This window comes from Cherax quadricarinatus, chromosome 31 (genome assembly GCF_038502225.1).
Source record: "Cherax quadricarinatus isolate ZL_2023a chromosome 31, ASM3850222v1, whole genome shotgun sequence".
NCBI classification, from domain to species: Eukaryota; Metazoa; Arthropoda; class Malacostraca; order Decapoda; family Parastacidae; genus Cherax; species Cherax quadricarinatus.
Genome location: NC_091322.1, coordinates 17,039,946 through 17,064,936, shown reverse-complemented (window position 1 = coordinate 17,064,936; position 24,991 = coordinate 17,039,946). Strand labels below are relative to the sequence as shown.

Sequence of the window (24,991 nt, the reverse complement as noted above, 5' to 3'; positions counted from 1 at the left end):
TTATGGAGCAGGGAGAGAGAGGACCTAGTAGCAACCGGTGAAGAGGTGGGGCCTGTAGCTACGACTCGAGTCCTAGCTCCTGGCCCCAAATAGGTGAGTACAAGTAGGTGAGCCTGGCTGTGCCTCCTCACATTTTCTATCTCACATCACGTTGATATTTTTCTTATTGTCTGATGACTGTGTTTGTGTGTGTGTATACACTCACCGAGTTGTGTTTCCGGAGGTCGAGTTTCAGCTCCTGGCCCCCTTTGAGTATCGGCCATATGAGTGACTGGTTGGTTGGTAGTACCTGTACCAGACTGAGAAAGTTGTATCAAGTCTACGGTCCACAGGAATATAAAATCATGTTTCACACAAAATAGTTTTGAAAATAATATGAATATTGTTTTTGGTTTATATAAATTGGATTCATTTATAATTAATAAAATTTAGGAAGAATTTAAGATACATTAGACAAGTAAAAAATCTTAATGTTTGGGTAGAGTACCAGTTGTGTTTCACAGAGTCGGGTGTTGTGACGCGACAGTGAGGTGTAGTCTTGCCCTTACATGCCTTCCTGTTCATATTTTGTTTTAATAGTTCCTTGATAATGTGAGAAGTCACGAAAGCGCTTAGAATTTCACATTTTTTTTTCACAGTGGTTGTACTGCATATTGCGATATTATCTGTTTACTGTAATCTTATTGTGCATATATATATATATATATATATATATATATATATATATATATATATATATATATATATATATATATATATATTTATAAATATATACATATATATAAATATATATATATACACATATATATATATCTATTTTTATATATATATATATATATATATATATATATATATTTCTATATATATATATATATATGTGTATATATATATATATATATATATATGTGTGTATATATATATATGTATATATATATATATATATATATATATATATATATACAGTGGTCCCCCGCTTTTCGTAGTTCCCGGCAATCGTAAAATTCGCCAATCATAGGGGTATTTTCGTATAAACATGGACTCGCTTTTCATAGGTTGACTCGCGAGTGGTAGTTAGTCCGGGACGCGTACCCACTGCGTGAGCCGGGGCGGGGCGGCAGCCAGTCTGGCATTGTTTACCAGTGAGCGAAGGTCCCCTCACGTGCTCCAGTGAAATATTTCATGATATTCCATTTATTTTAGTGCTTGCAAGTACTAAATAAGCTACCATGGCTCCAAAGAAAGCTCCTAGTGCCAAGCCTGTGGTAAAGAAGGTGAGAAATACGACTGAATTAAGAAAACCATCATTAAACAATGTGAAAGTGGTACAAGTGTGGCTGAACTGGCCAGGATGTATAAGAAACCCTACACAACCTTATGTTCCATAGTGGCCAAGAAAAAGGAAATAAAGGATGCTGTTGTTGCAAAGGGAGTAACTATGCTGACAAAAATGAGATCACCAGTACTGGAAGAGGTTGAGAAGTTATTATTGGTGTGGATAAATGAGAAACAATTAGCAGGAGATACTCTTATGACTTCGATTATTTGTGAAAAGGCTAGGCAGTTGCATGAAGATTTGGTAAAGAAATTGCCTGCAAATAGTGGTGAAGTGAGTGAATTTAAGGCCAGCAGAGGCTGGTTTGAGAGATTTAAGAACAGTACTGGCATACACAGTGTGGTAAGGCATGGTGAGGCTGCCAGTTCGGACCACAAGGCGGCTGAAAAATATGTGCATGAATTCCAGGAGTACATAGAGGCTTAAAGACTGAAACCTGAACAAGTGTTTAATTGTGACGAAACAGGCCTCTTTTGGAAGAAAATGCCAAAGAGGACCTTCATTACACAAGAGGAAAAGGCAATGCCAGGACACAAGCCTATGAAAGACAGTCTGACGCTAATGTTCTGTGCTAATGCTAGTGGGGATTTCAAAGTGAAGCCATTACTAGTGTACCATTCTGAAAATCCCAGAGTGTTCAGGAAAAACAATGTTATGAAGAGTAAATTGTGTGTGTTTTGGAAATCTAATAGTAAGGCATGGGTCACGAGGGAAATTTTCGTCGAGTGGTTCAATGAAGTGTTTGGCCCTAGTGTGAAGGAGTGTCTCCTGGAAAAGAAATTGGATCTCAAGTGCGTGCTAGTAATGGACAATGCACCTGCTCATCCTCCAAACTTGGATGACCTAATTTTCGAGGAGTTTGGGTTCATCACAATAAAGTTCTTGCCCCCGAATACCACTCCTCTCCTCCAACCCATGGACCAGCAGGTTATTGCAAACTTCAAAAAACTCTTCACAAAAGCAATGTTTCACAGGTGCTTGACTGTGACCACAGACACTCACTTGACCCTAAGGGAATTTTGGAGAGAACACTTCAGCATCCTCCACTGCATAACCCTTATAGGTATGGCTTGGGAGGGAGTGACTACCAGGACTTTGAACTCTGCCTGGAGAAAAGTTTGGCCAGATTGTGTCGACAAAAGGGATTTTGAAGGATTTGGGACTGACCCTAATGAGCCTATGTCTGTTGTAAAATCAATTGTGGCACTGGGGAGTTCCATGGGGTTGGATGTGAGTTTGGAGGATGTGGAAGAATTGGTGGAAGACCACAATGAAGAGCTCACCACTGAGGAGCTGCAAGAGCTTCAGCAGGAAGAGCAACACATCGCAGCTCAGAATCTTGCTGCAGAGGAGGAGGAAGAGAGATGGAAGAAGGTGCCTTCTTCAGAAATTAAAGAGATTTTTACTATGTGGGGTAAGATGGAAAGCTTTATGGAGAAACATCACCCTAACAAGGTTGTTGCAAGCCAGGTTGGCAACATGTACAGTGACAAAGTCTTGGGCCATTTTAGGGAAGTGTTAAAGAGATGCCAGAAACAGAGCTCTCTCCACAGTTATTTTGTGAGACAGGACTCCAGTGACTCTCAAGGTGGTCCTAGTGGCATTAAGAAACAGAGAAGAGAAGCAACCCCAGAAAAGCAAATGCTACCTGAGGTGTTGATGGAAGGGGATTCCCCTTCCAAACTATAAACAATCCACTCTCTCTCCTCCTCCAGTCTCCCATACACTAAGAAGAATCTCCAATAAAGGAGGTAAGTGTTATTACCTGGAGTTTACCTGGAGAGAGTTCCGGGGGTCAACGCCCCCGCGGCCCGGTCTGTGACCAGGCCTCCTGGTGGATCAGAGCCTGATCAACCAGGCTGTTGCTGCTGGCTGCATGCAAACCAACGTATGAGCCACAGCCCGGCTGATCAGGAACTGACTTTAGGTGCTTGTCCAGTGCCAGCTTGAAGACTGCCAGGGGTCTGTTGGTAATCCCCCTCATGTGTGCTGGGAGGCAGTTGAACAGTCTCGGGCCCCTGACACTTATTGTATGGTCTCTTAACGTGCTAGTGACACCCCTGCTTTTCATTGGGGGGATGTTGCATCGTCTGCCAAGTCTTTTGCTTTCGTAGTGAGTGATTTTCGTGTGCAAGTTCGGTACTAGTCCCTCTAGGATTTTCCAGGTGTATATAATCATGTATCTCTCCCTCCTGCGTTCCAGGGAATACAGGTTTAGAAACCTCAAGCGCTCCCAGTAATTGAGGTGTTTTATCTCCGTTATGCGCGCCGTGAAAGTTCTCTGTACATTTTCTTGGTCGGCAATTTCTCTTATACATTTAAAGATATATTTTTTTCATTAATGTTAATGTTTCATTCATCATTTCCCATTGTATTGTTTATGTACTACATGTATATTTCATGTAAAAAATTTTTTTGTTTTAATACTTCTGGGTGTCAGGAACGGATTAATTGAATTTACATTATTTCTTATGGGGAAAATTGATTCGCAAATCGTAAATTTTGTTTGTAGTAACGGCTCCAGGAATGGATTAATTACGAAAAACGAGGGACCAGTGTATATATATATATATATATATATATATATATATATATATATATATATATATATATATATATATATATATATATATATATATATATATACGTATATACATAATGTCGTGCCGAATATGTAAAACTGGTCAATTAGCAAGAACTCATTTAAAATTAACTCCTTTCTGAAATTTTCTCTTATACATTTAAAGATATATTTTTTCATTAATGTTGATGTAAAAATTTTTAATTTTCCTCCAAAAGAATCTTAGAAAACTTACCTAACCTTATTATAACAAGAACAATTTATTTTAGTCTAACCCAACTACATATATTTTAGATTTGTTTACAATAATTTAATACTAAACAAACTCAGTGAAATATATTTTTTTCGTTAGGTTCAGAATGATTTTGGCAAAATTATTGCATATACAAATTTTCACTTGTCCTATATGGCAAGATGAACGTTGCTATTTAAGCCAAGATGGCAAGCTCTGCCTATTCGGCACGACATATATATATATATACATATATATATATATATATATATATACATATATATATATATATATATATATATATATATATATATATTATTTCAACCACGAACAAGTGGTATTTAATCAATAACAAACAGCGGCTAGCCGGGGGATCGAACTGTTGTTTTAGTCCGCTTCGGGGGCAGAGCGAAAATTCATGACGCCCTGAACTACTGGACCATACATGGTGTGGTCCAGTGGGCTAAAACAACATTGGTTCGATCCCCCGGCTAGCCTCAGGTTATACATATATATACATACACAGTGGACCCCCGCATAACGATTCGCATAGCGATTTTTCCGCATAACGATTACTTTTATCGCAAAATTTTTGCCCCGCATACCGATTATATAGACGCGTCCAATGTGCCCTCAGCCAGCCTCACATGTGCCGCTCCGTCCCATTGTTTACCAGCCAGCCTCCGCGGTATCCAAGCATACACTCGGAATATTTCGTATTATTACAGTATTTTCGGTGCTGTTTCTGGAAAATAAGTGACCATGGGCCCCAAGAAAGCTTCTAGTGCCAACCCTGTGGTAAAAAGGGTGAGAATTAGTATGGAAATTAAGAAAGATTTTGAAGGGTTTGGGGCTAACCCTGAGAAGCCTATGCCAGTTGTGGAATCCACTGTGCCTACTTCAGAGATTAAGGAAATGTGTGCACAGTGGGTTGAACTGCAAACCTTTATAGATGAAAATCACCCTGACACAGCTGTTGCAAGCCGTGCTGGTGACTATTTCAATGACAATGTTATGGCCCATTTTAGACAAATCGTAAAGGAACGGGAGGTACAGAGCTCTATGGACAGATTTGTTGTGCGACAGAGGTCCAGTGACTCTCAAGCTGGTCCTAGTGGCATTAAAAGAAGAAGGGAAGTAACCCCGGAAAAGGACTTGCTACCTCAAGTCGTAATGGAAGGGGATTCCCCTTCTAAACAGTAAGAAGATAATGCTCTCCCCTCCTCCCATCCCATCAATCATCACCAGATCTTCAATAAAAGTAAGTGTCATTTAATTGTGCATGCCTTTTTCAGTTTGTGTGTATTAAAATTAACATTTCATGTGGTAAAAAAAATTTTTTTTCATACTTTTGGCCGTCTTGCACGGATTAATTTGATTTCCATTATTTCTTATGGGGAAAATTCATTCGCATAACGATTATTTCGCATAACGATGAGCCCTCTTGCACGGATTAAAATCGTTAACCGGGGGTCCACTGTATATATATATATATATATATATATATATATATATTATTAATGATAAACTTTATCTCTATAACTTGTGGTTTCCAATCGATTCGATAAAGATAACATTTATAATATACTTTACAGACAGCCCTGGTTGTGTAAAGCATTACTGGCAGCCTTGAAATAACTTATATATATATATATATATATATATATATATATATATATATATATATATATATATATATATATATATATATATATATATATATATATATATATATATATATATATATATATATATATATATATATATATATAGAGAGAGAGAGAGAGAGAGAGAGAGAGAGAGGTAAAGGTTATCATTAATAATTTCCTGATACTTCTGACTGGTGTTTCCTCACTGACTGTCTTTCACCTGCCAGGTGTCTCTGGTCTCCAAGATCGTGCCGTCCCCAGACTGGTTCGTTGGAGTGGACAGCTTTGAACTGTGTGAAGACGGTAACTGGGTCGACAACGTTAAGATACAGGTGTGTACTCACCTAACTGTGTTTGCAGGGATTTAATCGTGGCTCCCAACTCTACCTCTTAACTCTTTTCATTGAAATCTGGCCTCCAGAACCCGATATGTATCTAGATGAGTCTTCACAAAATTCATTTTTTATTCTGCGCCACTGGTCAAAAAAAGTCAGTACATTTAAACGAAAAGGGAAAATATCTCTACAATTTATGCTGAAACATATTCTGGGCTCTTAGGCTGAGCTGTTGGAGAAAGAGAGATAGAATTTCCTTGGTACGTGTGGCAGATAGGAAGGATACCTCCATTTCCTCTGATCAAGAACTCTTCAACAGCATCAACACATCCCTCTTGTCCCCATCATGAAAGGAGACCAAACACGAGTAGTAATGATCTTTGACCTTACCCTCGCAGGTTGACCCTCTGGACGCGGGCACGGACAATGGTCTGACCTTCACCTCGCCTAACTGGCCCACCAGCCCACCTGAGAGAATCTTCCGCATTACAGCTAACTACCCTGACCACCCTGCCCATTCCTTCTACTACCCCACCCTACATCACCTGCCCAGGATAGCTACATTCACCATCACTAAGGTAACACCTGCTACCTTATACCCTCAAAGTTACTTCTACGATTATTATTATCGTTATTGTTATTATTACTATTATTAATATTATTACCAGTAGTGGCAGCACTGGTGGTAGCAGTAATTGTAATATATTTAGAAGGGGAAAAAGAGCGATAAACTCGTATGTCTCGTACAGCTCTGTGTATGGAACGATATTTGGTTTGACACAGGGAGGGGGAGGATAGCTCCAAGTCCTTGCATCAAGAGCCCTTGAAGCGTGTGACTACGAGCCCCAGGATCTTAGACCGGTGTGACTCTGTAACGTAATGAATATGGTTCACTGTAATGTTTATGACTGAATTCATGCTGTATGCAGCCCTTGGCTGTCGTTATTGAATCCTTTATGACTAAATACTGTAGTTCACTACTTCTGTAACTTGCTAGGTGATCAGTGTTGGAGGCCCGGTCCCTGGACTCAATTTGTGCCTCTGTAATCTCTTAGCAGCTGTCCACAGGAAAGGTACCAAACTAACATACTGCCTGAGTACCTGATTTTGATTAAAAAAAAAAAGTCTGTAGACGAGTGATATCCTATAAAGAACAAAAAGGCACAATACCTTGACTGGAACAATACACATATAACCCTCACATAGGCGAGAGAAGAAGCTTACGACGACGTTTCGGTCCGACTTGGACCATTTGTGGTCCAAGTCGGACCGAAACGTTGTCGTAAGCTTCTTTCTGTCTCCTATGTGCGGGTTATTTATATATAATATCCCATATATTGTGTAGTGATACCGAGCGTGTCGTACTCCACCAGATGAAGGAGTACACACTGAGTGAGCACCTCGACACTGCCTCTCACACAGCATATGATGTGGTCAAGTTAGAAGACATTGCTTACAAGCACTTCGGAGATGAGGTAAGTATCTGATACTTGTATATGTGACACCTGTTCTTTGAGAAATATAAGCAAATACTAGCAAAAACAACCACGGGGGGAGTTGAATGATAGCTCTAGGCCTTTCGTGTTGCAATCAACACATCATCAGGATACACAAAGGAGGTTCAAGCAAATACGATCATAGGAGCGCAAAGGCGCAATGTTGAGTATAATATTGATTTTTTTCAAACAAAAGTTTACGAAACATTATCAGGCAGAAACTAGCAAAAGAGCTTGAAGAAAATAGAACAGTACATAGAGATAAGTAATCCTGTTTGTTTTTCACTACCGCTTAGGACGAGCACGGAGTGCTCAGTAAATTAGCCACTCAGGCAGCACAACCAAAACTAATGCCTGAGCATCGGTGACAAATTTCCCCCTGTCTCTCTGGAACGCTTATCCCCATCTTACTTTGCTCACCGCGCACGTTACGAGAGGCACCTTTCATCGGCTCTATTTTTACCAGCTCCATTTTTCCCCTCTGCAGATAATTCTTTAACGGTTTTGGTGGGAAGCCGGTTACTGAACTCAGGTGTGGGTGTCCCGCTCTGCTGGGGTTTGGCGAGGGGAAGTCCACCTGGTCTATTTGGTAACTTCTAGTTTCTGCTTCTATATACAAAGAGACTCCTGTTCTCTTTTCTTTCATTGCTCAGCTTTGGGCAATATTTCTTCTCGTGTAGCAACGCTCTCGTCTCACACACAGTGTCCGTGGTTCAATCCCCGGCACGGGTGAAACGTTGGGCATGTTTCCTTACACTTGTTATCACTGTTCACCTAGCAGTAAGTAGGTACTTAGGTGTTAGTCACCTTACACATTCTGTCCCTGTCCACTTAACAGTAAGTAGGTACTTGGGTGTTAGTGGACAGGTGTGGGTGGCATCCTGGGGTCAAGATTGAAGGATCACAATGGAAATAAGACAGAGAGTCCTGGATGACGCACTGACTTTCTTGGGTTATCCCGGGTAGTTAACCCTCATCCTGGAGTATACCTGGAGAACCCGGATTAAAAGTTCCGAATAAATGATAACTTATAAGTATAATAGAATATTATCAGCTACAGGTATTAAGATATTTGAAAGAAAATATAAATTGTTATAATTCATGGTATAAAAAAAAGACAGCAAAAGTAGATCATGGTTAACTAAGAGCTTCATCACATCCAACGAAAAAAGACATGAAAAAAATACAGTCTGGGCTTAATATCCAAGGAAATTGCAAAACGGCAGTTAACAGTGTTAAAAAAAAAAAATGATGGAGTAACAAAAATGCTTGATTCATCTGCATAGTCCCGTAAAACAATGAACATCCAAGAAACCTCATTGTTGACCTAAGATGTTTTGATACAGAAGATCACAACATCCTACACCTTAACTAGTATATGGAATATGAGGCCATGCACTCTTCTACATAAAGTTTAATCTCAGTGAGAGACTTCAACAAGTGATGGTAAGTAACATCATCTACACCACCATCAACACTGAGGTACCACAAGGCAGTGTTCTAGGATCACTTTTAGTTTTCCTTTATATCTCAACATATTAGGGAATCTGTCTCATGTCCCACCATTACTGTACAAGCGAGCGGCCCATGTCCTTTCGCATGCTATTTCATTACTTTTTAACAAGTCACTAGAGACTAGCACCTTCCCGAAACTACTCAAGATGGCAAGGGTTTAACCAATACATAAAGGTGGTGACCCTACAGACTTAAACAACTATAGGCCAATATCTAACTTACCATTGCTATCCAAAATCTTTGAGAAACTCGTGCACAGGAGACTGTATTCATTTATAACGGCTCAAAACACACTCAACCCCTGCTAGTTTGGATTCAGGAAAAATAAAAGCACTAATGATGCAATCATAAAAATGCTAGATCTGCTTTACACAGCATTGGAAAATAAGGAATATCCACTAGGAATTTTTATTGACCTAAGAAAAGCTTTTGACACAGTAGACCACGACATCCTACTCCACAAACTTGATCACTACGGTATAAGAGGCCATGCGCTTGCTTATTTCAAATCTTACATTACTAATAGGTATCAGTACGTCACCATTAAAGACACAGCATCAGCAACACGGCCACTTGATACTGGAGTTCCGCAGGGAAGTGTCCTTGGTCCCCTGCTCTTCCTCATATACATCAATGACCTTCCAAACGTATCCCAATACCTGAAACCCATTCTCTTTGCTGATGACACGACTTATGTCATCTCTCACCCTAATCTTGCCACCCTCAACACCATTGTGAATGAGGAGCTGATTAAAATATCGACTTGGATGACAGCCAATAAACTTACGCTTAACACTGACAAAACCTACTATATTATGTTTGGTAGCAGAGCAGGAGATGCACAAATTAACATTAAGATTGACAACACTCTAATTACCAGAAATAATGGGGGAAAATTCCTAGGCTTATACCTTGACAACAACCTGAATTTCAGCACCCATATCCAGCATATAGCCAAAAAAGTATCCAAAACGGTTGGGATCCTCTCCAAGATACGATACTACGTGCCGCAAAATGCCCTTCTCACACTATACCACTCACTTATTTATCCATACCTCACCTATGCTATTTGTGCTTGGGGATCAACTGCAGCAACACACCTAAAGCCAATAATAACCCAACAAAAAGCTGCAGTAAGAATAATCACTAAATCCCATCCCTGGCAACCCCCCCCCCCCACTCTTCATAGATCTAAACTTACTCCCAGTTCAGTACATCCACACTTACTACTGTGCAATCTATATCTACAGGGCCTTAAACTCTAATATCAACCTTGACCTAAAACGCTTTCTTGATAGTTGTGACAGAACCCACAGGCATAACACCAGACACAAACATCTCTACGACATTCCCCGTGTCCGACTAAACCTTTACAAAAATTCAATGTATGTCAAAGGCCCTAAAATCTGGAATACCCTACCTGAGAACTCTAGAACTGCAGACACATTCATCACCTTCAAAACTACCATTAGAAAACATCTTATCTCCCTGATACACCCCGTCAACTAACTACACGAATACCACCTAGTGGTTCACACTTACACTCACTCACTCATTTGACCATAAACAGAAATATTAATCTCAGTCTTAAAATAATGAATCCTGTGATACTCCAATACTGAAACTATGTACTGTGCCAAAACAAAAGCATTCACATTGCTAAACTCACAAACTAGTATTTAGTCACTTAGCCATAATACCAACTTACCTCATAATTTGTAATATTTTACAATTAAGAATAAAACTAAGTATGCCCGAAATGCCTAGCCATGCTAAGCGTTCTAGTGGTACACTCTGTAATCACAATTTTACTACATGTAAACCAAACAATAACCAAATTTCTGTAAACTCAGCATTGTAATCCTTATAGAGAATAAACTTTGAATTGAATTGAATTTGAATTGAATTGAATTGAATATTACACAAATTTTTATTTTAAGTGTACAGGTATACATAAATATAGTTACACAAATTACCATACATAGTAACATATGTGTAAATTACCTAGGCTAACCCAAGAAAAGTGAAAGTGACTTATTTCATCACCATTCTGGATCCAGTTGAACTTAACAAAATCGTGTTGAACTACAACATGGATCAGTTTATGTAATTAGAATAATTATTGTTATATAATTGTATTTTATATGATAGTAGGCAGACAAACATTAAGAAGATAGGACAGGAGACATAAGACAGACAAGTAGACATTTGTAATATAGAAGTGTGCATTAAACATGAGTACACTGTTCATGCTTATATATGTGAGACTTAATAATGTTTTCAGTTAAAATATATTAAAATGAGAAAATAGGAAGAAAAATAATTGAAGACAGTATACTAACTTAAATAATTCCTTTGGTTGTGTGTCCATACTCAACAAACAGCATTAGATTCACTTCAAAGTATTGATTATGGAGATTAAAAAAATTTAGTGAAATAACTTGAACATTTCCTTTATCATTAGTATCACAGGCCATTATATCAGAAAGGATTCTGAAGTTTCCTATGTAGTTCTTATGCATCCCAAAAATTTCATACTTCTTTGTGAATCTTTGAAACTTTAAAATTAATTTTCTTTTTTTCCAGGCGGCCGCAGGCAGTGACTCTGATGTGGAAAGAAGTGATAACAACCCTGAGGACAACAGGATCAAGGTAGTCACTCTGTGTGATGTTATGATAGGTGTGATCCCCTTACACAAACACAAAAAATTATTCCCACATTATACAATGGACATAACAGTGGGGTCTAGTTCTTGGGCCTTTAGCTTTAGTGTATCCATATGCTCTCGCGCTACCGTCCACAGGATGGATATGGGGTGCACAATAAACTAGCCACTTCGGTGGCAAAATCTAAAATCTAATCATAACAGTGCCATTTGATGACACTGTTGTGTGAAGTTATGAGACGTATCTACATCTCTCCTATCCACATAATTGGTAGCCGCCTCAGCCCACACACTAGAGGACCGGGGTTCGATCCCTGGCACAAGTGGAAATATTGGACATGTTTGCTTGAACCTGCTTCCCCTCTTCACCTAGCAGTAAGTAGGTACCTTAGTGCTAGCTGACAAGTCTAGGTCGTATCCTTGGGGAAAGGATAAAGTACTCAATAACAATAAGACAAACACTCATCGATGACATCCTGACTTTGTTGGGTTATCTTGGAGAAGTACTCAACCTCCAGCTTAATAATCTGAACAACATAATCTTTACAAGGAAGGTTTCTACTGTGTGATATTACAAGAAATATCCCGCACACATTAGCAGGATTAAAGTCACTCGTGTGAATATTATTATTATTATTATTATTATTATTATTATTATTATTATAAGGAATTCTTGAAAGCGCTAAACTTGTAAGGGTCGTACAGCGCTTGAGGAATGAGAGGTAGTCAAGTTCAGTCCGAGGAAGAAGAGGGTAGCTCCAATTCTTTGGATCAAGAGCCCCTCACCAGCATCACCCTCCTTCAAAGAGATCACTTGTGTGATCTTAGGTGTTCCCACATACACAAAGAAGATTAAAGTCTAATATTTTCAAAACCGTGTTGAAAAATAAGGGTTTATTTTTATATTCCCTGCAAGCGCTAGGGCTATGACTTAAGCCTCTGAATATATTACCATGTATTTCACACATGTAAAACGTGAATGGAAAAAGAATATTTACACGATACGTTTGACTCGTGATTTTTCTCTCGACCTTTTCTTTCAAATTCAAATATCTATTTCTTTCGTAATATACAGTGTGTTTACATGTAGTAAAGTATTATTAAGCACAGAGAAAGCCACTAACATGTATGATAAGCGTTTATCATTACTATCTCACTGCAGAATCGTGTGTCATATGTCACTTCTGTCCGCACCTTCACACCACGTGTCACCACAACTTCGACTACTGCCACTTCCTCCAGTACTACACCAATGCCCACTACTTCCACTGTCAGTTCGTATCATGGTCACCATAGGCCTCAGGCAGGCGTTTATCCAACACCCAATTGGCCAGAAACAGTGACAGAGCCAGGGGTACACAACTCCCTGGAGAATGCCTTTCCTCCACCAAAGACTGATATGCCATCTTCTAAAAGAGTAAGTTGAAACAAATTAGTTACAGACTAAATTGCCATTTAGTCTTTCTTGAGCACCCATGTGAGAATAGCAGTAGAACTGCATATTTTCACATAAATATTGTTTTGCACTGTACTTCAGCCTTTGACATGAATTTACATGTTAGATGTTAAATCTGGTTGCCATGGGGTAAATGCAGAGCCTGTGGCTCCTTCCTCTTTTGCAGGCTCTCTGTCTTTTGCCTATTGAGTTATTTGATGGTTCTCGCCACTTTATTTTATTCTTTACCTTCTTTAAAGACTGGTTTCCAGTGATTAGTGGCTTTATTTATACTTGTATGCAGGAAGTCTACAGCTTGTGTGTGGGTCTCCCATTTTGCCTTGATTTTTTCTTATAATGGTGCTCATTATTGTTGCTTCTGTGGCTCCTTTAGGCAGGCTGTACGACAGGTTTACAATTCTTTGAAAAAGGAATTGTTTTCATTTCACTGGATGACTCGTGGAAATTAAAAACGTATCCGAGTATAAAACAAATTCCAACCACAAAATAGAGCGAAAAACTATTGTGAAAGAACTGAGAGTGATAATGGCAGAGGATCTCACTTTTAAGGATCACAACAATGTTTCTCTTACATTTCAAAGAAAATGATAGGATGGATAATGAGAACCTTCAAAACTAGGGATGCCAAGCCCATGATGGTTCTCAAATCACTTGTTCTCTCTAGGCTAGAGTATTGCTGTACATTAACAGCCTGGAGTTTACCTAGAGAGGGTTTCGGGGGTCAACGCCCCCACAGCCCCCTTCAAGGCAGGGAAAATTGCAGATCTAGAAAATGTACAGAGAACTTTCACAGCACACAAATACAATAAAGCACCTAAACTATTGGGAATGGTTCAAGTCCCTTGATTTGTATTCTCTGGAATGCAGGCGAGAAAGATACATGATAATCTACACTTGGAAAATCCTAGAGGGACTAGTCCCAAATCTGCACACGAAAATTACTTCCCATGAAAGCAAAAGCTAGGCAGGAGATGCAACATCCCCCAATGAAAAGCAGGGGTGCCACAAGTACGTTAAGAGACAACACAATAAGTGTCAGGGGCCCAAAAATGTTCAACTGCCTCCCAGCATACATAAGGGGGATTACCAACAGACCCCTGGTCATCTTCAAGAAGGCGCTGGACAGGCACCTAAAGTCAGTACCTGACCAGCCGGGCTGTGGGTCATACGTCAATTTGCATGCGGCCAGCAGTAACTGATCAGACCCTGATCCACCACAAAGCCTGGTCTCAGACCGAGCTGTGGGGGCATTGACCCCTGGAACCCTCCCCAGGTATACTCCAGGTAAGGGGCTTGGACTTCCAGCAAGCATGTGTGAGTGTCTTAGATAGGAGTGAATGGAGACTAATGGTTTTTGGGACCTGACGAGCTGTTGGAGTGTGAGGAGGGTAATATTTTGTGAAGGGAGTAAGGGAAACCAGTTAGCCAGACTTGAGTCATGGAAGTGCGAAGTACAATGCTTGCACTTTAAAGGAGGATTTTAGGATATTCACTGTTTGGAGTGACATCTAAACTGTCGTATCTGAGCGCCTCTGCAAAGACAGTGATTATGTATCAATGATGGTGAAAGTGCTGAATGATGATGAAATTTTTTCCTTTCTTTTTGGGTCACTTGCCATGGTGGGATGCGGCCAGCATGTTGAAAAAACAAATACTACTTACATATTATACATTATGTATAAATTTATCCCTGAAGGAAGATTTCTTGATGCTGGTAAGCAGTGCTTGATCCAAGGAATTGGATCTACCCTCCTGTTCCTTGGATCAAATCAGAATACCACCATTCCCTCAGGTGTTGTATGACCCCCCTATGGGTTTAGTGCTTTATAAATAATTATTATAATAATAATAATAATAATAATAATGTGTATAAATTTAAAATATTATTTCCTGTACTAATTTACTTAGAATAAGCAACTAAATTGGTTATACAGAGAAATCATAAAAACTAACACATGTAGTTCATTGTTACAACAGAACCTATTTTATATTGAAATACAAATCAAATCAAAATCAAACTTTATTTCTTTGCTAAGATTACAATGTGTGTTTACATTTCATAATTTGATTGGTACAAAGAAAGCTACTATCATGCCGAGGCATTTCGGGCAGACTTAACCTAATACAGTGGAACCTCCACTTGCGAGTTTAATCCATTCCGTGACCTTGCTTGCATCTGGATTTGCCCGTTTGCAGAGTCAATTTTACTCATTTAAATTAAATGAAATGCAATTAATCCATTCCAGTGGAATTCTGTACTTCAATAATTTCCCTAATATCAACTCTACAGCTTATTTGTCACAGTTCATCTAATATGACATAATAAACAATAAAAATAACAGAAACCTGATATAAACTCTAGAATGAACAATATATGTCATTATGTAACAGGTGGAGGCAGCTATAGTACATTATTATTTTATAATATTATTATATGTATTATAATTATATACTATTATTATTATTATTATTACAATACAAATAATTTGCAATTTTTATTCACACAAAAAATAGAAGATTTACTGTTATGCAGACTACTGCATTATGGAATACGTAATTGTATAAAGAATATAACATTTCTGCTACTTTGAGCTCAATTTCAAGGTACTTTTTGTCGTGAAACCAATTAAAATCATATCTATGTCTATAGTATATCTTTCATTCTATCAAATGAGACCAAAAAACGAGAATACAACCATAAAAACCATACGAAAATACCACTAAGGGGTGGCTAATTACTGAGAAGTGAACTCCATTATTTATGGTCCAATTTCTTTCATTTTTGGTGTATGTTAAGAAGCATCTTTCCATCATACATTGCCCAAGTTTCAATAAGATAGTTCAACAAACAAATGAGATCCAATTCCCTAGATCAAGAGCAAGAGCCCCTCACCAGCATTAAGAAACCTCCCTTGAGGCCCGCTCGCATATGGAAGCAAAAATTCAACAGATTGACTGCTTGTATTTGGAAAAACTTGCACGTGGATGCACTTGCAACTAGAGGTTCCACTGTACTACTTAATTACTGCTTAAGTCTAGACAGGTGAAGAGTCGTAGACTACAAATATTCAATATTTTACTCTATTATATAAGGTAGTACAATACAGTGGACCCCCGGTTCGCGAAGCCATCGGTATCCGAAGCATTATATCGCAAAAAATTTGCCTCGGTTCCCGTTACAAAACCCGGTATGCGATACGATTCGTACGAGACGTGTCCACATGTGGCCTGAACTGCCCCATGTGTGCCAGTGTTTACAAGCCAGCCAGTGTGCGCGCATCAAAGGATACAAAGGTTGGTTTGAAAGATTTAAGAATCGTAGTGGCATACATAGTGTGGCATATATAGTATGATGAAAATCACCCTGACACAGCTACTGCAAGCCGTGTTAGCAACCTGTACACTGACAATGTTGTGAACCACTTTAGGAAAGTCATAAAGGAATGAGAGATATAGGCCTCTATGGACAGATATGTTGTGCGACAGAAGTCCAGTGACTCTCAAGCTGGTCCTAGTGACATTAAAAGAAGAAGGGAAGTAACCCCGGAAAAGGACTTGCTACCTCAAGTCCTAATGGAGGGGAATTCCCCTTCTAAACATTAAAAACTTCGACACTCTCCCCTCCTCCCATCCCATCAATCATCACCAGATCTTCATTAAAGGTAAGTGTCAATTATTCTATTGTGATTATTCTATTGTTATTATTGTTATTGTAATTATTATATTGCATTAAACTTAATATTTCATGTGGTAAAAGTTTTTTTTTCATACTTTTGGGTGTCTTGCACGGATTAATTTGATTTCCATTATTTCTTATGGGGAAAATTTATTCGCTTTCCGATAATTTTGGTTTACGATGAGCTCTCAGGAATGGATTAATATCGTGAACCGGGGGTCCACTGTATATGATACAAACATACATTTTTAAGTTTGTAATTAAGTTTGTTTACTCTGTTATTAATATGAGGTAGTACAAGGTTAACACAACTGTCTCTCCACATAAGTTTGATCAGTCCTTATAAAGACTCAAGACAATTGTGCCCCCAGCAGTTTTATATAATTAGGTACTGTACTTCAAATAATGAGTCTTTAACTGCTACTTAGGTACATAAATACATTATGGGTCCTATAACCCCATAACATTCATTTATGCACACTTCCCTTCACATGGTTTGTGTACCACAATCAATCTAATTATTAAATTTCTAACTCCAATCAGGTTTCAATCATGAGCAACTCTGTAGAAGCGGATGACGAGACAGAAACAGCAACAGAACTGGAGGTGGATGACGCCATGCAGATGAGTAGGAAAAAAGACTTGGGCAGCATCACACAGAATCGTATTCCCTCAGGCAGTGCAATGGCTGTTATTGATGACATTGTCAAGAATTACCAGAAAGAGCAACGCAAGAAGCGAAGGAAGCAAAGGAGGAAGCAAAGGAGGGAAGAAAGGAGGAGACGCAGGAAGGGCCTAAAGAAGATTCGTGAGTTGGAGTAGTGGCTAGTGGAAAACAGGATGATAAAAGAGAGAGAGAGTGTGAATTGGATAGACTTCAGGGAAATGGGAAGACAAAAGTAAAATACTTTGCATTAAAGATTAGGCAAATACTATACAGTATACACAAAATACGTAATACACTTAAATTTATTTTTTTGCAAGAAACTACTGTTTATCTCTCTGTCATCATAAACTCAAAATTGTATATAATACATGAATATAACTGAGAAGCTTAATTTCTTGCATTTTACCCCATATGTCAGTAGATCAAGGTAGCCTGTTATAGACTTTTCCCTCATAAACAATGAGAGACAGTACTGGTAAGAACATAAAAGTGACCACTTTACTTCATTGTCTTGAATTTGAATGTCGCAACAAGATATGTAGTGACGTAGCACATTGTGTAAATGACAAGGTAGAAAAGAACAAGCATAACATATTCTACATTATTTATTACAGTAAAATTATGTGAACATTTATAATGTTACTCCATGGAGAAATGGAAAAGAACCCTTCCTCTGTAAGCCATGTGTGTCTTAAGAGATGACTAAATTACTAGGAGCAAGGGGCTAGTAACCCCTTCTGTTTAAATTACCAAATGTGAAAAGAAGAAAAACTTTTGTTTCTTTTTTTTCGGGTCATCCTACCTTTGTGGGAGATTGCTGGTGTGTTTTAAAAAAAAAATCCAGTGTTGTCTGTAGTGAACACAGTTGGTCACTTGATTAAGACATATAATTTAACTTATCATATTCACCAAAGGATTGAGACCCACAAAACTGGAAAGAAACTTTAAGAATGTTAGTTTTCAAATTTTTACTAGTAGGAAAAGAGGTGAGAATGCACAAGATACACAGGCAACTGAATTGAATGGCAGGAATATGTAAGAATAAGCCAGCCTGGACAGAAGTATCAGCTTACATAATTTCAAGTAATATTTCTAGATTAAACATATTTACAATTTCCAAATAAACAACAAGCTTGATGCTTGTAAAGGGTTCTTTATACAAAGAATAGAAACAACCTTCCCTTTCCTTGGATCAAGTCTGATTGCCTACCATTCCCCTGACACTGTATCACTATGGATATAGGATACACATGAATGTACTACAATAATAATAATCCATCAAGTTATGTGACCACTTAATTTACTGACCTAGTTTAGTATAAAAACAATTAACCTGTTATTGTGCTAATACATATATACTGTACGTGTATTAATAATACATTTCATCACGGTCCTCTTATCTTCTTACAGGTCCACCTCGTGACTGCCGTGTGTCTGAGTGGTCAGAATGGTCTCCCTGCAGCAAAACCTGTGGAATTGGTGAACAGACAAGGACTAGAACCATCCTGAAACATGCCCGCCGGGGAGGAAAGGTTTGCCCAGTCCTAGATGAAACAACTTGGTGCGGGTCAGCCCGAGCCTGTCCTAGGAACTACTTTAACTGGTCCTAAGCTAACAGATTGAGTTTAGTCTTCTTAAGTCCAAGGTGGTCTGGGACAGACAAAAGAAAAGCTTATTGTAATGTCTGGAATCTGCTATAGTTTGCTATGTATTTCCTTTAAATGGAATATCTAGCTCATTGATGCAAAGGAAGAGTTCCTTGTATTTTTGAACAAAAAGATTATTTATTTATTTTTATTATTGCTATTAAATTAGTATCATTGTTGTATTTGGCATAGCTGATGTGGTTATTAATGGTTCTATGAAACAAATTATGAATGCAAAAAGAAAAAAATTATGTATGTACTATACTGACTTTTAAGAGTAAATTTGTATTTACTTGGTGTAATTTTGAGTATCTGACAGTCTGTTAAAATTTCAAATAAAAGTAAGAATGTGAGAATATGAAAGTTCACTGGCAAGCATAAGTCTTTTACTGGTAATTAGAAGATATAAATACCTAGAGAAGGTATTTGGTATAATGTAGTATAGCAAACTAATGGGTTTTTTTAAGTAGTGTCACTGTTCATAGAGTGAAAGCAATCATTTATTTTAGCAAAGGTTGAACCTGTGTACTGTACATAGATTGCTAATTTACTGGTTCCTGGAACTTTAGAATGTACTTTGTTAACAAAGGTGCAAAATATATAACACATGCCAGTCTAAGTTCCTAATTGGTATACAGTATGTATGTTGAACCATTCATTTCACACACTTTAAAAAGAAATTCTTGAATAATTTGACTGATATAATTGTACTGTGTCTAAGACCCGATTGTGCAGTAACATAAATAATGTATGTGAATACTCTTTATCTTCACTATATTATATTAAAAGAATACCATTTTTTACCATTTTAATTGTTTCCCTATCATTCTGTTTGCTAAAAACTTCCATTTAACTATGTTAAAAACTTCCACTTAACTATACTTAAAACTTCCACTTAACTATATTAAAAACTTCCACTTAACTATACTTAAAACTTCCACTTAACTATGTAAAAAACTTCCACTTAACTATGCTAAAAACTTCCACCTTACTAAAAACTTCAATTTTTTTTTCTCAACCAGTCAGCTGTCTCCCACCAAGGCAGGGTGACCCAAAAAGAAAGAAAATCCCCAAAAAGAAAATACTTTCATCATCATTCAACACTTTCACCTCACTCATACATAATCACTGTCTTGTAGAGGCACTCAGATATGGAAGCCTGTATTTGTTTTACATGATGGTAGGATTGCTGGTGCCTTTTTTCTGTCTCATAAACATGCAAGATTTCAGGTACATCTTGCTACTTCTACTTACACTTAGATCACACTACACATACATGTACATGTTCATGTATACACACTCAATCTGAGTTTTCCTTGATTTTATCTTAATAGTTCTTGTTCTTAGTGCTTTTGATTTCATATCCATTGGGAAGTGGAATAAGAATCTTTCCCCCATAAGCCATGCATTTTGTAAAAGTCAACTAAAATGCTGGGAACAATGGGCTAGTATCCCCTTTTCCTGTATAGCTTACTAAAAGAAAAAGAAGAACTTCCACTTATCTATGCTAAAACCTTCAACATAACTGTTTTTATTTCAGTTATACTTTATCAGACCTTACTTTGCTCCAGTTATACTGTATCTAATTTATTGAAGTATTTACTGTGCTCCTCTTGATAATTTTGGTACCTGATTTCTTGAGTACCTAAATGGTTTTGAAGAACATATCAGATCTTTTCCAAGTGACCAGAATGTTATCAATTTTTAAGAATATACTCACTGGTAATTATTCAATAACATGTTCTTTGTTATTTTCATATAGTCGGACTTGAGTCCTGGAAATGGGAAGTACAATGCCTGCACTTTAAAGGAGGGGTTTGGGATATTGGCAGTTTGGAGGGATATGTTGTGTATCTTTATATGTATATGCTTCTAAACTGTTGTATTCTGAGCACCTCTGCAAAAGCAGTGATAATGTGTGCGTGTGGTGAAAGTGTTGAATGATGATGAAAGTATTTTCTTTTTGGGGATTTTCTTTCTTTTTTGGGTCACCCTGCCTCGGTGGGAGACGACCGACTTGTTGAAAAAAAAAAAAAAAAATGTTCTTTGTGGGTTTTTCTTTCTTTTGGGTCACTCTGCCTTGGTGGGAGATGGCCATTGTGTTAAAAAAAAATGTTCAGCTTATTACTTTATTGTTCATTAGTTTTATATCCAGCATTTTCTGCTAAGCTGTTGTAACACAACTGTGTTTGTATTCTGAGGCAAATATGCACCTTGCCTTATATGATCAACACATTGCAAAGTCTGCCAAATCTTATCGCAGTCCTTGCAAGCATGAAATCTGAGGAAGCAAAGAATAAAAGTTACAGTACCATGACTGGAACAATATACAAATAACCCGCACTAGGAGATCGAAATTTATGATGACGTTTCAGTCCAACTTGGACCACTAATTGATGACAACTAGTTGATGGTCCAGATTGGACCAAAACCTCTTTATATATTTCAGTCTCCTAAGTTTAGTTATTTGTGTATCTGAAAAAGTGATATGAATGGCTATACATACATGCTATCCAGTTGGTGGCTCTAGACCTTCATGGTTACCTAATTATGTACCAGTAACCGATGTGAAAGTATTAATGGGCACCAGCTGTTACCACTAGTAGGGACAGTGCCTGTGCTACAGTGGACGTTTCCATTATCAATGTTTCTCACTGATATTCAGTCCAAATGTGAACTAACGATGTAATATCACAATAAAATGACAGAAATTAATATCTGAAAGTGAGGTGTAAGGTAACCTCAGAATGTCTAGTTTGGAAACAATCTGTAATGACAGACACTATTAAAACATCATCTTATTCTACTCATCGTATTCCCTTTTAGCACCTCTTTGAGATTGTAAACTGTAGTGAGCCTCTGCTTACCCGTGCCAATTTCGATGATGATAATGCTCTGCATATTGTGTATATGTTGCTTCTGTCTTCACACTGCCAGATAGGGGAAGCCAAAGATGTACTCGAGGTAGATCATTATTATAATTGTTTCATCATTTGATAATTTATTCATTAAGATTTACCAACTGACATTAAGAATGAGGCACATAATGAGCTATAATTGCACTAAAGTGTATCTCGTAAGCTCATTATCTAATGAGTCAGAGGTAAGGATTACATAAATAATTTAAACTGCCTTACCAAGTTGAGAACTGTAAAGTACATACACTACTTGTTCCTCCTCGGGTGTATCTTTTGACATCTGGCAATAAAGTAGTTTGCTTAGCCTACTGGTGTCATACTACCAAGGCGAGACCAATGATGCTGGGCTCTTGACTCATCACCACCATGCTTAAGTTTTGGTGTTTTGAAGGGCAAAATGAGCCAAAAAAAAAAAAAAAAAAGATGAAGCTTGACTCGGATCCATTGTTGAACATCGCTGGAATTATAATACTTTCTAATGTGTAATTTAGGGGATCAATTAATCGCAGACCGAAGCTCATGCTTTGCTTAATTTTTCCCATTTTCTATGATGTGAAGTTGATAAATTCATTATGTGGTATGTATTGTAAAAATTGCTAGTGAATGAAACAATGAAGTTTTTATTGCATAAAATGTATTAATTTTCATATAAGGTACAATACATAGAATATATGTTAATCTGAATTTGAATTTTCACATGACAAACTGATTTTACAGATAAAATTATTTTAACATTCTGTATTGTAAATAATTTGTATATATAGATATTGAATTATGAAATGAATTAAGTGGAAGCCGCTAGTGTCAGTGGTGTGTGCCGAGGCACCATGCAGAGTCTGTTAGACGCTTGTGTTCAGCAGTGCTCGTTTCTGATAGATTTTGTACTGTTATCATTTAGGTTGAGGCATAATATTTGGCATGTTATGTAGGTAACTTCCAGAAACATTACCTCAGTGACAGTGTGACCTTCTTTTATAGGTTTTTATACAGTGTGATGATTTTTATGGAAGTTCTCTGCAAAAGCCATCAAGGAAGACTGTACATTTGTTAATTTAGAGATTGAGAAATTAGTAATAACTCAATTGTCAGCTGTTTCAGTGTTAAATCCTGCATTCCACAGAAATCGCTAATCTACAACTAAATGAAAAGATACTAGTGGTAGAGTGTGCAGAATTTATATGCTCTAATTTAAGAAGGGTTAGTGAAAGCAGTATGATTTACTGTATATATTTTTCAATTTGGCTTATCTTTTTTAAAATCTTCATACATTAAAATTCATTGAAAATGTTACTTATATTCTTGCAATTGCTTATCATAATTTTTTGCCTAATGAGATCATAGAATGTCATTTTAAACTCTAGAGTGCTAAGTCCCTTACAAACTTGTTTTCCACTATGGCTCATGAAGTTCATAAATACCTAATAAAATTATAGCAGTTTAAGATAGTATCAAAAATAATTGTTAATGAATCATTATCAATAGTTCCTATGAAAATCTACAATGCATTATACTCTAAATGTGAACAATTTTTGTATATTTTAATAAAAATTTCAGTAATGTATCAGAAGAAATACTAAATTTAGTTATATTTGATTTAATTTAAACTACTGTATATCACAAAATACCTATAACTAGTTATGGTGTTGTTAAGTGGAAAATAGAATCAGTGGCAAAATTGTGTAATAAACACAGTACAATTCCACAACACATAATGACTATGCCATAATTCCCCTGAAGGGAAATGAGAATTTCACAATTGTGAAATTGACAAATTGAGGAAGTACCAGAGGCCTCATTAAACACACTGGAGCGATGGATATGCAGTCTGTACTATTGTATGTCAACAAAGCCTAGGCACTGTCAGTCTTTCTGTAAATTATGATTTTGGCAACAGCTTTGACCTTCTAGTTTAGAATTGTTTTCTCTTTTGTCCTCTTCTAATTCTTTTTTTTTTCTTCTAATTATTCTTTATTTTTCTTCTTGTAATCATTCTTCTTCTAATTCTTTTTCTTCTACATCTATTTTTTCTCTAATTCTTTTTCTTCTACTTCCAATTTTTCTTCTTATTCTAAGTCTTCTTCTTACTCTTCTAATTCTTCTTCTTACTCTTCTAATTCTTATTCTTCTTTTTTAATCCTTTTTTTTCTTCTTATTATTACTGTTATTATTTTTTTTTTTTTTTTTTTTTTTTTTTTAAAGTCGGTCGTCTCCCACCGAGGCAGGGTGACCCACAAAAAAGAAAGAAAATCCCCAAAAAGAAAATACTTTCATCATCATTCAACACTTTCACCACACTCACACATTATCACTGCTTTTGCAGAGGTGCTCAGAATATAACAGTTTAGAAGTATATACGTATAGAGATACACAACATATCCCTCCAAACTGCCAATATCCCAAACCCCTCCTTTAAAGTGCAGGCATTGTACTTCCCATTTCCAGGACTCAAGTCCGACTATATGAAAATAACCGGTTTCCCTGAATCCCTTCACTAAATATTACCCTGCTCACACTCCAACAGATCGTCAGGTCCCAAGTATCATTCGTCTCCATTCACTCCTATCTAACACGCTCATGCACGCTTGCTGGAAGTCCAAGCCCCTCACCCACAAAACCTCCTTTACCCCCTCTTTCCAACCCTTTCGAGGACGACCCCTACCCCTCTTTCCTTCCCCTATAGATTTATATGCTTTCCATGTCATTCTACTTTGATTCATTCTCTCTAAATGACCAAACCACCTCAACAACCCCTCTTCTGCCCTCTGACTAATGCTTTTATTAACTCCACACCTTCTCCTAATTTCCACACTCCGAATTTTCT

General features: G+C 37.4%; 1 protein-coding gene across 2 annotated transcripts in view; it reads left to right on the top strand.

The window, feature by feature from the left end:
• The window catches only part of LOC128699239 (spondin-1), a 50,883-nt gene extending 28,256 nt beyond the window's left edge, over nucleotides 1-22,627 (top strand). Inside the window, exons 3-9 of one of the 2 annotated variants that reach the window (XM_070090229.1) lie at nucleotides 6,023-6,127; nucleotides 6,529-6,708; nucleotides 7,504-7,605; nucleotides 11,728-11,793; nucleotides 12,970-13,224; nucleotides 17,483-17,747; nucleotides 19,017-22,627. In XM_070090229.1, coding sequence (XP_069946330.1) covers nucleotides 6,023-6,127; nucleotides 6,529-6,708; nucleotides 7,504-7,605; nucleotides 11,728-11,793; nucleotides 12,970-13,224; nucleotides 17,483-17,747; nucleotides 19,017-19,216 — 1,173 coding nt within the window. In that variant the 3' untranslated portion in view covers nucleotides 19,217-22,627. The remainder of the gene's footprint in view (nucleotides 1-6,022; nucleotides 6,128-6,528; nucleotides 6,709-7,503; nucleotides 7,606-11,727; nucleotides 11,794-12,969; nucleotides 13,225-17,482; nucleotides 17,748-19,016) is intronic. The other variant, XM_070090230.1, reaches the window with a different exon arrangement.
• Nucleotides 22,628-24,991: the final 2,364 nt, after the last annotated feature.